Source organism: Sorghum bicolor, chromosome 1, assembly GCF_000003195.3.
Source record: "Sorghum bicolor cultivar BTx623 chromosome 1, Sorghum_bicolor_NCBIv3, whole genome shotgun sequence".
Taxonomy (NCBI): Eukaryota; Viridiplantae; Streptophyta; class Magnoliopsida; order Poales; family Poaceae; genus Sorghum; species Sorghum bicolor.
Window position 1 is genome coordinate 56248203 of NC_012870.2, and position 15073 is coordinate 56263275.

General features: G+C 44.7%; 1 protein-coding gene across 1 annotated transcript; it reads right to left on the reverse strand.

Moving 5' to 3' along the window:
- LOC8055601 lies at positions 6711-13996 on the reverse strand. Its single transcript, XM_002467400.2, has 4 exons — positions 13737-13996; positions 13114-13592; positions 7604-7818; positions 6711-7462 (listed from the first exon to the last, which is right to left on the reverse strand). The coding sequence occupies exons 1-4, from the start codon at positions 13934-13936 to the stop codon at positions 6902-6904; spliced, it is 1455 nt and encodes a 484-aa protein (XP_002467445.2). The 5' UTR covers positions 13937-13996; the 3' UTR covers positions 6711-6901.

Consider the following 15073-nt stretch of genomic DNA (forward strand, 5'->3'; position numbering starts at 1 on the left):
TAAAAAATAAAAGTGTTGCAACATCATTTTAGTATTACAATGCTCATACAAATATCCGCAACGCCAAGCTCACCGTGGCAATATAGGCCTATATTCTTGCAACCACTAATTAAAATTGTTGCAATATCAATCTACTATTGCAACGCCAATTTAACTCACTGCAACACCAGTCACTTTGTGGCAATAGGGATAACGTCTTGCAACCATTCGGTATTTCGTTGCTATAGCAATTCCCTATCGCAACGATCTTAACACTTTTTGCAACGAGACAATTTTGGTGGCAATATTGCTATCTATCGCAACCAAAACTTAAAATGGTTGCGAGACCATCCCTTTTGCAACCAAAACCTTGCCGTTGCGGACATGGTTGCAATAGGGATAAAAGTTAGTAGTGTGTCACATAAAATGTAGATAAAATATGAATGGTGACAAAGATAACTAATCTGATCAGCATAACTAGCCACATATGATAATGATAAGCACCTCAACAGATATTCTAGCAAGTCATTAGCATGGAACTAGGATGAACTACAAGAATATTTTCTAAGTTATTCTTAACTATAAAGTCTAGCATATCATAGTTAGTGCAATTATACTTGGCAATCATTGCGAGACAGGACTACGCCCATGCATAGTGATATTATCAAGGAAGATGAGAAACATAGCAATCACTCCCCTGTAATAATGTTGCTCTGCCTGCTCTATACACGGGAGGGGGACTATATAAGAATCAATGGAGCTGTCACCACCGCGAACTACCCCGCGATCCGGCATATAGGGCACAATCGCAGATAAATACAGTATAGGTACCACACCTACACAATACTTATCATTTACCCATGGACCTGATGGATAAACGCTATACGATCCTAAACATGTATATAATTCCAATCTAACTAAGCCAAGTATATAACCATGATAAACTAAGAACGATATAATTACAAATATAAATAAGTAGAGCAAAGTCATAATCAATATATTGAAATAGAACAAAGTCATATTCATAATATTAAAGAACAATAATGAACAAATGAAGAACAGTAGAGGAATTACCAAGAATCCTCTTAACAGATCTAGAAACCAATCGAAGATTGACTCCTTAGTTCTAATCCTATGTAGCTATGCTAAACTAGAGATCTAGTTGATGTGGTGGCTATAGGGCTTGATCAGAGACTCTCCTCCTTGGATGAATGAATGAATGAATGAATTAGGGTTTGAGAATGAGAATGCCTCCTCCAGGGACCAGGGGGCCTGCTTATATAGCCCCTCCAAATGAACGTGGGCCGTCGAAACAAACCGACCTTAATCGCATGGTTTTCCTTAATCCTTTAGGTCGGTGGAGCATAATCCACGAGGCGGGCACTGATTGGCCGCCAAGGTAGGGCGGGCGCCCTACCCCGGGCTCGCTCGGTCTCCCGTTCGTTCCCATGGCTTCTAGAGTCTTCTAGATGATAGAAAATTGCCGCACACGTTAATATCTCTATGTAAACCCGACGTGTGGGCCTTTCTTCCATATTTCCTGATAACCCCCTGCAGAAATAGACAAACACTAAAACTCATGGAATTCTGTCAGATAAAACCCTAAGTTTGGGTGTTGGTTGCTTTTGGATCCTTTTCTTTATTTATTTGATGATTAAATTTGGTATTAAGGACCGTCAACAGGGGCTAGAAGCTTAATTCGGGTTGGACCCGAATTAGACAAGGCTTAGGGTTTCTAATTGGGCCTCCGACTCGGGGTTGATTGGAGGATGCCTATATAAGAGAGGGAGGGGGTGCGGCCAGGGTTAATCCCACGCCATTAGGCAGCTGCCGCCACTCACCCATGCTCGCGCCTATTACTCCTCGCGGACCTAGTAGTCTGGAGGCGCAACGCTTCTTCCCTGCACATATGGGATACCTTGGAGGTGCTGCATCTAGAGCACAAGGACGAAGCGTGGGAGAGGGATTGGCGTGGTGGATGACCACACAACTACATAGCACTGCTACTACACGCACGACTACATCGAGTCGCTTCCACTGCACCTGCACGTCTAGTGGTAATCCCGTTATCTATAACTTGCAGTTGATCCTGTTTTATGAGGTCGAAATTTTTGTTTCCTAGCTAGCGTAGCGTCCTCATAATCCATCATAAATCTCTCATACTTACGCACTTGGGGTTGTTTGGCTAAAGTGAATGTGTTAATTAACAAGAAGCGGAAACTTGGGCCTAAAATTATTGACTATGTTCCTTGGTTATGCTATTCAGAGCATTGGATATAGGTTCTTAATTATAAGTTCTGAAATAACTGACATGCATGTTGGTACAATAATAAAGTCTAGAGACGTAACATTTTTTGAGAATGAATTCCTATGAAAACTACACCTAGCGAAACTAATCATGAATCTATAATTTTCCATTAGCATGAGAATTTTATTCCGATAGATGTATTGAGCCCCATGTGCAAAATCTAGAGGAGGATAACACTATAGTCACTCAAAAGAGCAAGAGATAGAGGGCTGCAAAATCTTTTGATGATGACTATATAGCATACCTTATGGAGGATGCACCAATGATCATTAAAGAGGCATATTCCTCTCCAGATGTTGACCAGTGGAAGGAAGCAGTACAGAGTGAGATAGATTCTATCATGTCTAACGGAACTTGGGAAGTTATGGGTGCAAGCCTAGGGTACACATGGGCATTGAAGAAAAAGTTTAGGCCTGATGGCACTATTGACAGGTACAAGGCAAGGCTTGTAGCTAAGGGTTATACTTAAAAAGAGGGTGACGACTTCTTTGATACTTATTCATCGGTCGCTCGATTGACTACAATTCAGATGTTGATTTCCTTGCTAGCCTCTTATGGTCTTATCATTCATTAAATGAATGTTAAGACAACTTTCTTAAATGGAGAGTTAGAGAAGGAGATCTATATGGGTCAGCCGGATTTACTGCAAATAGACAAGAGAGCAAGGTTTGTAAGCTATTAAACTCATTGTATGGCCTAAAAAAAGCCCCTAAGCAGTGGCATGAGAAGTTCGACAATACTTTAATATTTGTCGGCTTTGTTGTGAACGAAGCTAACAAATGTGTGTATTATTGGTATGGTCGGGGTGAATGTGTCATTTTGTTCCTATTTGTTGATGACATTTTGATCTTTGATCTAGCCTCAAAGTGATTGAGGAGGTGAAGAAATTCTTATCAAACATATTTGAAATGAAGGATTTGGGAGGAGTCGATGTCATTATAAACATTAAGCATTTAATAGAAAGTGATGGTGGGGTAACTTTGTTACAATCACATTATGTGGAAAAGGTATTGAGTCGCTTTGGCTTTAGTGGAAATGATCCTGCTCCCACAACTTATGACCCTAGTGTGCTATTGAGGAAAAATCAAAGAATAGCAAGGGATCAACTGAGATACTCCTAGATCATTGGTTCGCTCATGTACCTTGCTAGTGCAACAAAGCTTGACATCTCATATGTTGTGTGCAAGCTAAGCCGGTTTGTGTCAAACCCGGGAGATAATCATTACTGTGCTCTTGACAGAGTGATGCGCTATCTAAAAGGAACCATGAGCTATGGTATTCATTATTCTAGACACCCAAAAGTGTTACAAGGCTATTGTGATGCCAACTGGATCTCTAATGATGATGAGCTTTATGCCACAAGTGGATATGTGTTCTTGCTTGGAGGCGGCACTGTTTTCTAGAAGTTTTGCAAGCATACTATCTTAACAAACTCTACAATGGAAGCAAAACTCATTGTATTAGACACTATTCGGACTGAGGCCGAGTGGCTTCGTGACCTTCTGATGGATTTACCTATAGTTGAAAAAGCGATACCGGCTATTTCTATGAACTGCGATAACCAAACTGTGATTACTAAGGTTAACTGTTCTAGGGATAACATGAAATCCACAAGGCATGTTAAGAGAAGACTCAAATTTGTTAGAAAATTGAGAAACCCCAGAGTAATTGTATTGGACTTGTTCATACATCCAATAATCTGGCAGATCAATTTACAAAAGGTTTATCATGTAATGTGATAGAAAGTGCATTGATAGTCAGATTGCTGATCACAGTATATGAGATTTAGATAATCTCTAAATAATCATGAAAGACACAAAAGTATTACTTATAAGCTCCAATAGAGGGGATGATTTCTGCAGCCTAGTGCCAGCAAAGGACTCTTGTTGATCTCACTTCATACAAAACTGTCAATTCAAGGCATAGTCCGTTGTTCAGTGGTGACTGGGTGAAACTTTTGTTCTAGATGGATGTTCAACTTAACAGTCTCTATCCAAACACTGGTATATCAAAGAAGTGTGGTTCTAAAATAATATTATTACTAACCATAGAATTTGGTGGGGATTGGATCATTTATTATGGGCGTGGGCCATTATAAATTTAATAAAGCAATAAACTCTATGGTATGTAATATATTGGTAGTAAAAGATCTTGATATCATATACGGAATTTCGACTAGATATTGACTCAACTTATATGGTTAGAAATTAGCCATCTATATTGAGAAGCTGAGAAAAAGATAAGAGTGTGCCATGCGCGCGCACGCCACCATCGCTAGTGGTTGGGCCGGGCCAGGCCTTGGGCATGGGCATAGCGACGCCGGCCAGCAGGCAAGCATGTGGCGGCGGCGGTGGCTGAGCATGGCATGGATTGGTTTTGCCACTTAGTTCCTGTGATTGTGGGAGTTACTAAACTCTTGCATTATGTAGGATATGAGTTGTTATTCAATCCTATCAATTCCCATCCTTTCGCCTCCTCGTCCCATGATCTCTCTAGCTTTCGTCCTCCTCTGGCTATGGGAATAAAAGGCTTCTCCCATTACTACCTTCTTTCCTAACTCGAAACACAACACCATAACCCTCCTTCAGCGTGCATGGAGTTGTGGGAGAGCAGGTGCCTCCGGAACCATTTTCACCTGATAGTCCTGCTCAGGATGTGCGGGCAATTAGGTTTTTGCGGAGCGATCAAGCGACTGCTCATCATCTTTTTCCTGGCGGCATCACCTAACTGTAGGAGAAGATGCTACCGCAAGCGCTTCCGCTTCAAACGCTCGTGTTATGTCATTTCATCGTACCTAAAGTGTGTTATTTCGTACCTAAAGGTCAAGTGTGTTATTTCGTTCTAAGAGCTAATAAGATGTTCTTGTATTTCACTCTCGTTTCTATTCTTCATTGTTTCTTTTGTATAAGGCTTTGGATTTTCCTCTCTGTTCTAGAAACATCTTAGTAAATAAGTAGAAAGTAGAGGGTCTCAACCAGGTGGGTAGAAGTCTGAAGCATCTCTACCCGTTGATCTAGTGTAAGCATATGAGACGACTCAGTCGATGCATATCTGACAGAGCAGTCAAAGAACCCTATCTAACTAGATCTGAGACAAGTTGGAACAAGGGTCTGTGCCCACTGCCTGGCACAGGCCAACAGTCGAGCACTGCCAATCTTACCTGTTAGCGGGCAAAATGCTTGTGGATACTTTTTCTGGGTATAATCTAAACTCTTATCTTATTTCTGACATGCTTCTTTTGTTTTTCTTTCTGTTATGCATAATATGTTATGGTTATATACTCTTCAACATGTTAGTACTTCATATATCTGTAACCATGTATATGATGTCCCAAATCATGCTTTGTTTATATTCAGGATGACATGTATTCTTCCTGGTATGCTTTATATATCACGGTTATATATTTTTGATGCTTTTGATCATGTTGATGTCACTACATGCTATATGTTCTTCCTGGTATGATCCGTATGTCATGGCTTAATGTCTTTGATCATGTTTATATATGTTATTCAAATAAACATATGTGATGTCATGTTAAACTTATTTATTTTCTTTGTCATCATCATGATGTTGTTATTTCTTCAGATTGAAATAAATTGAAAATTGCCTAAATATCTAACATAAAATACGTAGGGAGTAGAGTACTGTATATAAGAAATTCAGCTGTTGTACTCTTCGCATGGGAGGCACTGGCTTGCTCGATGGAGGAAATGGGTAGACCAGGTCTAAGCAGAAGCGAAAAAAGAAAAAGAAAAAGAAAAAGAAAAAGGAGGCGAAGAACTGAAATGGAACCAAACAATTGATAGAACCACAATTTCTTAGTATATACTCCCTCCGTCCACGAAAGAGTCAATTTCTAGAGTTGTCCTAAGTCAAATTTTTTAAACTTTGACCAAATTTCTAGAAAAAAATGCTAAGATTTATAGTATCAAATTAGTATTATTAGATTCATCATAGAATATATTTTCATATAATGTGCATTTTATATTATAGATGTTGTTACTCTTTTCTATAAAGTTAGTCAAACTTTAAAAAGTTTGACCGGCACGGATCCTAGGAATTGATTTTTTCGTGGACGGAGGGAGTATCCAAAGGCTCATCATCATAGGCCCGAGGGTTATCCTTCTTGATGGGGCCCCTCCCATGCTGCAATCTCTTCCTAGTTCACGAACGCGTATGTAATCTGAATTTTTGGGTCTGGTGTTAGTGTGTGTATAAGGGCATCTGCCCCGTGTCTTCTTTTTTTATTTTTATTTTGATTCATCTGCCCGTGTCTTCTACTTAATATAATAATGAAGCTTAACTCTCCTGCTTTTTTCAAGGAAAAAAGTCACAATCATCATAAACTGAAATCTGGGTCTGCTGCTGCTGCAACAATGCACAATGTGGTATGGACTGTGGTGCGGGCAAAGACAACGGAACCTATTCGAAATGAGTGTAACATCTGAATAGAAAAGCAACTCTGACAAAAAGAAATGTAGGTAACCATCTAATCTCCGGTACGTTGAGACAAACAAAGGACAGATCAGTTGAAAAAACAAGATCAGACTGATTCATCACAGCAGTCTCTGTTAACCCCCCACCCCACACAAGCGCGCACACACGCAAAAAAACCTACACATTGAGAGTAGCAGCCGGCCAAATCACCTTCACAAAGATTGAGGCGCACTCGGTCTTTATTTGCCGACTGGCATATCCATCGTCCATCACTTTGAAGGAACAGCAATGTTCTTCAGAAAAACAAGACCCTGACCCTACCTTCAACTTCAAATCCAAACACCCGTATTCTGTAACAGCAATCACATGCCTCCTCAAGACATGTGACTCACCAATCACACCATCAAAGAGCCGAATCTCCTCATATAACCCACCGGTATAACAGCTGACACACAAGTCGAAACTACTCTTCACTTCGGACACGATAACTTCCACTGTCGCATCCACCGCGCAGCGAACATACACATCAGTCATGTCAACCGCACTATTATTTCCATGTATGCGACATGTGAATGGCTCAAAGTAGGAGAGCAGTGGGTCCTTGAGTGATGCACCATCAATCAGTTGTTGATCATCTTCTTCTCTATCTCCGGTCTTAATCCTCATGTCATATTCAATTAGAACGGTTTCAGACAAATCAATCCCTCTCTTAGGGCCAGTCATTGGAATGAAGGAACCCTACAAAATTGTCATTGTTTAGTAGTTCTTCACTTCAAAGTAACAAATGTCAAAACAATACATCTACCATAGTAGTCCTTCCTTACTTATACAGTGAAACGAATTAAGTAATCTGAAATAATTGTAGGTACAGTATCGCACCTGGTCCACGGTGATGGGATCATCCCTGCTAATATTGACAATATAGTTAAGTAATGAATCCACATGATCACGAGCCGCAATGTATCCATATAATTCCACAGGGCCATCATCCACGGGAAGTTTAACCAACTTTAATGAGAAAACTTGCCACATGTAACATGGTCTATACAATGCTTCAGGGTTCTCAAATCCATTGTTGGGTTTTTCGAATGAAACTTAAAAAAGGATACATGATAAGTTGGAATGGGGAACTAAAAATGGATAGGTATAATGAAAAGTAAGGAAGAATAAAGTCCATTTTACTCACTGGAGTTATTGAGCTGTTTGGATAATCAGTTAAAATATTTGGAGGGTGTATTTATTTTCTGTTTGACTTAACTTCCCCCAACACAATTTATTTTATATGGCTGACACACTGCATCATATCCTACATCCCATAATATTTACATAAATTTTCAAGACCATTTCTCACCTACCTGATGACTACATGGCTAGCATCCATGTAGGAACGTCGAAGGTTGATTCATGGCAAATATGGGGAGGATTGCATGGTGTCAGCGACATAGTACAGGATAGCTTCTTCAGGAATTTGTCCTATCTGTTGTAACGGCTTCTGTACCGGCTCTTTCTCTCCCACGAGGCCTAGTTTGTAGGATCAGCTGTTAGTGGGATGAGCTCCGGTTGATCTATATTAAACCTCTACTGAATGTAATGGAAGTGTGTGGTGTTTCTCCAGTTCATCACAGCTGCATGGTATCAGCCTTCTTTTGATCCTCTTGTCCTTCCGCTTTCTTGGCCATGGCGTGTCCCACTGGTTTGGTCTCCTCCGACAGCACCAGGGTACCTTTGCCACACATGCCAAACCCATCCCTCCCCCGGCCTCATCAACATTCTTAGCAACATTCCGGTCATCCTCAACACAGATGAAGGGAACTACCTCCAATGTAGATCCTTTTTCGACCTCACCTTCAGAAGTTCGGCCTCGTCAACAACATCGATGGCATCATTGATGCGGCCGCCATGATCGACAACCCTAAGTGGCTGCAGGTGGATTTGTGCATCGCCTCATGGCTCTACTCTACGGTGTCCAAGGACATTTGGAGTGATGTCTACAAGCCGTGCGGCTCTGCCTACACCTGGACTGCCATCACCGGTCAGTTCCACAACAACAGTCTTCAGCGCATGTCTATGACCAACAGGAGTTTCACAGCTTGTTCCAGGGCGACATGTCTGCTGGCAAATATTGCGGCTGTCTCAAGCGCTTTGCCAACACCCTCTACGACTGCGACGCCGCCGTCTCCGACCCGGCGCTCGTCATCAACACTCTTCGTGGGCTGAACAATAAATTCAGTCAGGCCATCACCGTGCTCTGAACCATGACGCCATCGCCAGCGTTCCACTACACCAAGTCATACCTGCTACAGGAAGAGCAATGCATCAAGCACTGCCTGCAGATGGAGGCCCAGACAGCTCTCCTTGCGGCCCATGACACCTCCACCGCCAAGTCTACACTGGCCCCTACACCGCCACCTGACAAACCCTACGGCCTCTGGCTCTAGTGGTGGTGACCACCAAGAAGCGCAAGGCGGCGGACAACCGTCAGCGCTAGTCCGTGCCTGGCGGCACCTCCATCCCTACTCCACTTCTGCAGTGGGCCTCCCCCTACAACCCGTGGCAAGGGATGGTTCGGGTGTGGCCACTCAACGCCCGGCACTCAAGTGTCCTCACACCCTAGCCCGGTGTTCATCCCCATTCGACCCTAATGGCGCTAGCCGCACCACCGCCAAAACATGACGTGGGTTCCATGCCATCTAGTCTCTACTCCGCGCTCAACGGCATGTCACTAAATAACTCCGCTGACAGCGCCAACGACTAGTTTCGAGATATAGGCGCATCTTCACACATGGCTTCCCACCCTAGTATACTCACCAGGCCGCAACAAGCAGTCTCCATGGTTGCCCTAAGTCGCATAGAGCGCCGCAGCCAGGTTGCAGTGCTCCCACACGATGGGGTTTGCATCATGCGGGGGAGGCCGAGGCACAGAGCGAGCGTGCCAGCGACAGACATGGCTAGGCCGAAACCGACTCCTGTCGCGGTCTACCGCACTCTCCAGCTTGTGTGGGGCAGCAACGAGGTGTGGCACGGAGTTCACACCCTCCAAGTGGAACAGTTTGATACATGAGATCACCATCTACTCTTGGGCCCCCACATCCAAGGCTTGGTGTTAGCCGTTGATGTCAAGAGTGGTCAGTCTCCCAAAGAAACTTTCTGCAACATGTTCAACACTTAGCAGCCAAGTTCCCGTAACGTAGGAAACGTGGTACGGGAACATTGTACGTAGTATGATATTCTCGGAAACTATGGAACGCAAGGGGTATACAGCTTCGACTCATTCCTTTAACTAGCAGAATGCATACCAACTGTGAACGCAACGTCTTGGGAGTGTGGTGGTTTGTCCATGCAGGTTAGAGTTGTGTTGTATTTTCTGAGTTCAACTCCCCAGCACGTCATTTTTTTCCCATTATTTGTTGTTTTTTTGTTTTATATGGGCCATGGTCCATCACTTACTGAACCCTAAGCTCACATCAAGCTTAGGCACCCTTCGCCGCATCCAAGTGACCAAGCCTCCTCGGAAGGTAGCCGCCGCCGCATCTTAGAAGCTAGCCAGCACCGCTGCTGCACAGCTGACCAGAGCACAAGCACGACACTAGCTGACAAGAGCACGGCCGCAATGCCACAGCCTCCGGGCGGCCTCGAATCAATGCGGCAGCGTACGGCGGCGTACGGCCTCAACCTCCGGGCAGCTAGCGTCCGAGGCTCCGAGCAGCCAGCGAGAGCAGTCCATGACCGTGAGGGAGGTCATGTGCTTCTTCCCCACACCCGCCTCGGTCTTAGGTTGCATGAAGTGTGTCTTCTTCCCCGTCGTACTTTGTGGATGTCCTCTACTCGCCATGGATGAGCGGACTCGATGTTCATGTGTTCGCGAGTCATGTTTCATATTTCATCAGGACAGCGTCTCACCATGTCCCCATTCCACGAATCGAGACGAAGTTCTCGGAACGGGAACATGGGGCATGTTTCCTGTACCCCGGCTGCTAAGGTTCAACAACATGGGATTCCTGTCCTGATGCGGAGACATTTTTGTATTACCGTTGTGGCCGAACGATGCTTGCGGGAAGTCGATGTGGTGGTCCTCACACCAAGCCACGATGCCTTTGGCCTCTACATCCAACTGCAAAGAGGGTTGTTGTCACCTTGTTCTGTGCCATGTTGGCGACTGCCCACGTACTCTCTGTCGTGGTAATGAGAGCGACAAGACTTGAAGCGTTCCTGCTCAAGGTCCCACGACGCACGAGAAAGGCTTACAAAGAGAATTGAGTTTCATTTGTCTTCTTTACATCCTCGGACGACCCCAACAGTTGCGGTCTTTGTCGTCGTCTCTCCTACTATTACAGCGCCCATCAAGATAGGGTCATGCCGGTCACGCAAAGACGCTCACCATCGATGACGCCCGGCCACTAGATGAGCTTTTGGGTAGGCGAGCGTTCTTTCCTCTCCTAGAAGTGTTCCAACAGGTCGAGGTGAATTATCACCAAGGAATGTGAGGCCAATGTGAGCAATGGTCGGCACCCTTCTGAGATGGAGCAGCAACACCATCATAGACATCCATGCCATGGTCAGTGATAATGAGCCATGTTACCTTCGGGATATTGGAGGGGTTCTTGGTCCAAGCCCACAGGTTGACAGTGCAGGTGTCTTCCTTGCACAACAAAGAAGGCTTGACGTAGTGGTCACAAGTGTCGGTTGCCAACATGATTCCAATTTCTTTTCTCCACGCGTGTAGACGCAAACCTTCCAGGTAGAGGCGGGCATGGAACTTTATGTCAACATGGCCCAACTCCACATGCCTGACGCGGATGTCAAGGTTGCCCAAGTTGAAGTTTATGTGGTCGATGATGGCGTCAGGCATGGAACTTCATGTCAACATGGTCCAAGCCCACATGCATGACGCCAGACGTCAAGGTTACCCAAGTTGAAGTTTCTGCAGTCGACGATGGCGTCGTGATCGTGGCGATGCTTAAAGATGATGATGAAATCTTCGGGGCAGTGCATGGTGACGGAGAGGTTTTTCTGTAGGACGGAGAACCCTGTGCAGATCACCTCCACCATGACGTCCACCCAGACTTTGGTTCTATCCCACCCAACCAGCACCAGAACAGCCGACAAGGTGAGATGGGCAAGCTCACGATCCATGTCCCAGAAGGCGACTGTGACAAAGCTCTTGTCGAGAGCGGGGGGGAAGTTGGCGCTGTCCAGCTGTAGCGGTGGCGGTGGTTGTGGTTCTGAAGCTTTGGGCAGCGGAGCACTTTCTAGTTGTTGACGCCGCATTTGGCGCACTTGAGGGGGTCACTGCAAGAGGCCAAATGGTCGTGACCCGGGCAGCTAAGGCATTTACCTCACATTCTTACCATGAATTCATTGCAACGCAACTCACGAGATTCGGAGGTGGGTGGTTTGCTTGGATGCTCTCAACCTCTGGGATCCTCTTTCCACCACCAGAGCTTCATCTGCATAGGTTGCTATTCCTCTGAACCCTTTCCATTAGCAACACAAGTATGCTCAGATTTTGGAGGGGCGTCAATCGAATCTAGGAGCAGGAGCGAACACACTTCACAATTGGCAGCAAGGAGGCTGGGGTCGGGCACGGCAAGAACAACGACGATGGACAAAAGCCGCAGCCACAGAGGTGACGCCGCGGGTGGGGTAGAGTGGTGCTTGTTGGGCTATGGTGGATGTGGGGTTGGAGTACCTAGATCTATCATGTGGAGGCTTGGGGTGGCAGCTGGTGGACGCTAGATGGAAACATTGCGGGCAGCGGCGCTATCGCTATGGGGGGCACGGGAGACCCAGCCAGTTTTCCAAACCAATGTTCAGTATTTTTGATTCAGAGCAGCTTACAAAACCAAAACCAGAGGTTCTGAATATTTGCTGATCCTGAATCTCGAAGTCATCCTTGTATTAGATCTTTTTATTTTTGCACGTACAACTCTAAGACTCATATCCTCAAACACCACCTGTACTCATGCACATATCTCTAAACTAGATTATACCTTATGTACTGACCTGATTAGACCTTGTGTGATAGCCGATCTCGGTACAAAACATTTTTTCAATGGGAAACAAAGAGGCTAGGAACATGTTTCCTTTCCCAGAGGTATGTGAACATGGCTCCAAGGAAAGGAATGCCCTCGTGAATGGAGGCATTGTCGCTGCAAGATGGGTCACACGAAAGTAGCAGTCGAGGGCACAATACGAGGAGCTGTGGATAACAAGGGTGGTGGGAACGCTAACCGGCTTGTAGTGCTAGCATCAACATGTCAAGGTGGGGTAGGTGAGGATTAGCGTCAACATGCCCTCGTGAATGGAGGCATATATAGTTGATCCTATAGCTTAGCAAATGTCGTAAATAAAATAGATAGAAAATAGAAAAAGAGATGTTGATCACTTACCTTCGCTACGGTCAGCGATACGAAAATGCTTTTGCCAATAACGACAGCCTGTGTATATGGAACCATCGCGGTGGCTGCTGGACGCAAGTAGCCTCAGATTGGCAACACAGTCGCACGGGTAACAAGTAGAGATGTCTTGTGTGCACCTTTCTTGATCATCACTAACCTCACCAGCACTTACATCCTCTGTTGCCTCCGTCAAATCCTCCTCACCATCACTTACATCCTCTGTTGCCTCCGTCAAATCCTCCTCACCATCAGCTAGTGCCTCACATAGATCTTGTTCGCCATCAGTGGCATCCATAATTGTCCTGCTAGCATCACGATCACCATGAATGGCATCCTCAATTTGCCGTCCATCTTGTTCACCATTCGCAAAACAACCATCGCCATAACAAGCACTGAACTCCTTGATTGGACTCCTAGTACCTTCATTATTCATGCCTCCGGTGGCGAGAAGGCGCTTACCTGGGGAAATCCTGCCATACATATCATTGGAGGCATGCATAGGGTTGGTCATTTGCCGGACAAGACTTGAAAATTAAAGTTGGTCGCTATCCTGGTGCAAAATTTTAGAAACAGACCGAAGGCGCAAGCTTTTGGGTTGGAACAGGAAGACATACCGTGGTAGACGACGAACAGGCGGATAGGGTGCCGCCGCCATGACTCGAGCGCCTCGTCGCACCAGCGCTGCTGGGCACCCGCGAGGCGGAGGGGAGCCCCTGTAGGGGAGGAGACGTCGCGAGGGATGGGAGAGGCGGCGCACTGGGGCAAGAGAAGTGGCGCGTCCGAGGAGACGAAAGATCGAGCGTGGGATTTCCATCTGGAGGATGCGAACCGGAACCAGAATCGTCACGTCGGGGTCCTTTTGTGTCAGCGCATCCAACCCTTCTGCAGTGATCCAAACGATGGCCAGCTCCCACGATCTTCCCCTCCCTACGCGATGGGCCTCGGCCCAACAAGAGCACGTCCTAAGTCTGTTTTTCCTCGCTAAACTCTAAACCGGTTAATCCACCTCTCTCTCCTCTCTAGACTTTTAAAATTCTTTATTTTTCTTACTTAACTAGGTAGCGTGTCCGTGCGTTGCTACGGGATAGCTAACATTTTTTATTTAAAATATATAGATCGCACAATAAAATAATAATATTATAATAAAACTTAAATACCAAATAAAGTTACATATAACTTAAAGAAACAAAGTTCATGAAATCAAACACGGTCACGGAGAGCACGACGTTATAGGCTCACAAATTCTACTTTATAGACTTTTTCCGTGATACGACCAAGATAATGTTTAATATCGGTAGGAAGAAATCTCTGATATCCATTTCTTTCGTGCGCTAGTAAATCCACAAATAAGTTCCGCCGCATCTCTGTGCCATCCTATCACACATTTGAGTATATATATGTACAGACAAACTGCGCAATATATTTAATACTCTATGCATGTGCCACAAGATTCGATGTGACGGAAAATCTAAAAAATTTTGAAAACTTTTTGAGAACTAAACAAGGCCGAGCCACACAAAATATGAAAGAAACAGTGTTGCATCTCTTCTTTGGATGTCAATTCAGTAGGCCTGTTGGCATGTGGTTGGTCTCACCTAGATCATGCCTCTACCTTTTCTCATCATGATTGATGCAAGCTGGAAAAAAAATATTTACAGTTACCTTTCTTCATTTATGGGGATTTTTTTATAATAGTAGCATGGAAAATTTGGAAGCAACAGAATGGACCCATTTTTTAAAAAAAGAGACCCAACATATCTTCTCATAGGGGTTCAAATGAGTGATGATTAGGTGCACCTCTAAACCTCTTTAGTTCAAATATTTATACTACTTCTCCAAAAAAATTAAAAAGTAGTACAAATATTTGAACTAAAGAGATTTGGAGGTGCATCTAAAGGTTACCCCTTTGCACCCCTATCTTCTGACATGGCTGGGATATCTTTCCTAATTG

Coding starts and splice junctions, on each gene's coding strand:
- LOC8055601 (XM_002467400.2), bottom strand. CDS start 13,936: ATGGAAATCCCACGCTCGATCTTTCGTCTCCTCGGACGCGCCACTTCT. Junction 13,593..13,736: donor CCTGTTCGTCGTCTACCACG/GTATGTCTTCCT, acceptor TATGTATGGCAG/GATTTCCCCAGGTAAGCGCC. Junction 7,463..7,603: donor ATCCCATCACCGTGGACCAG/GTGCGATACTGT, acceptor ACAATTTTGTAG/GGTTCCTTCATTCCAATGAC.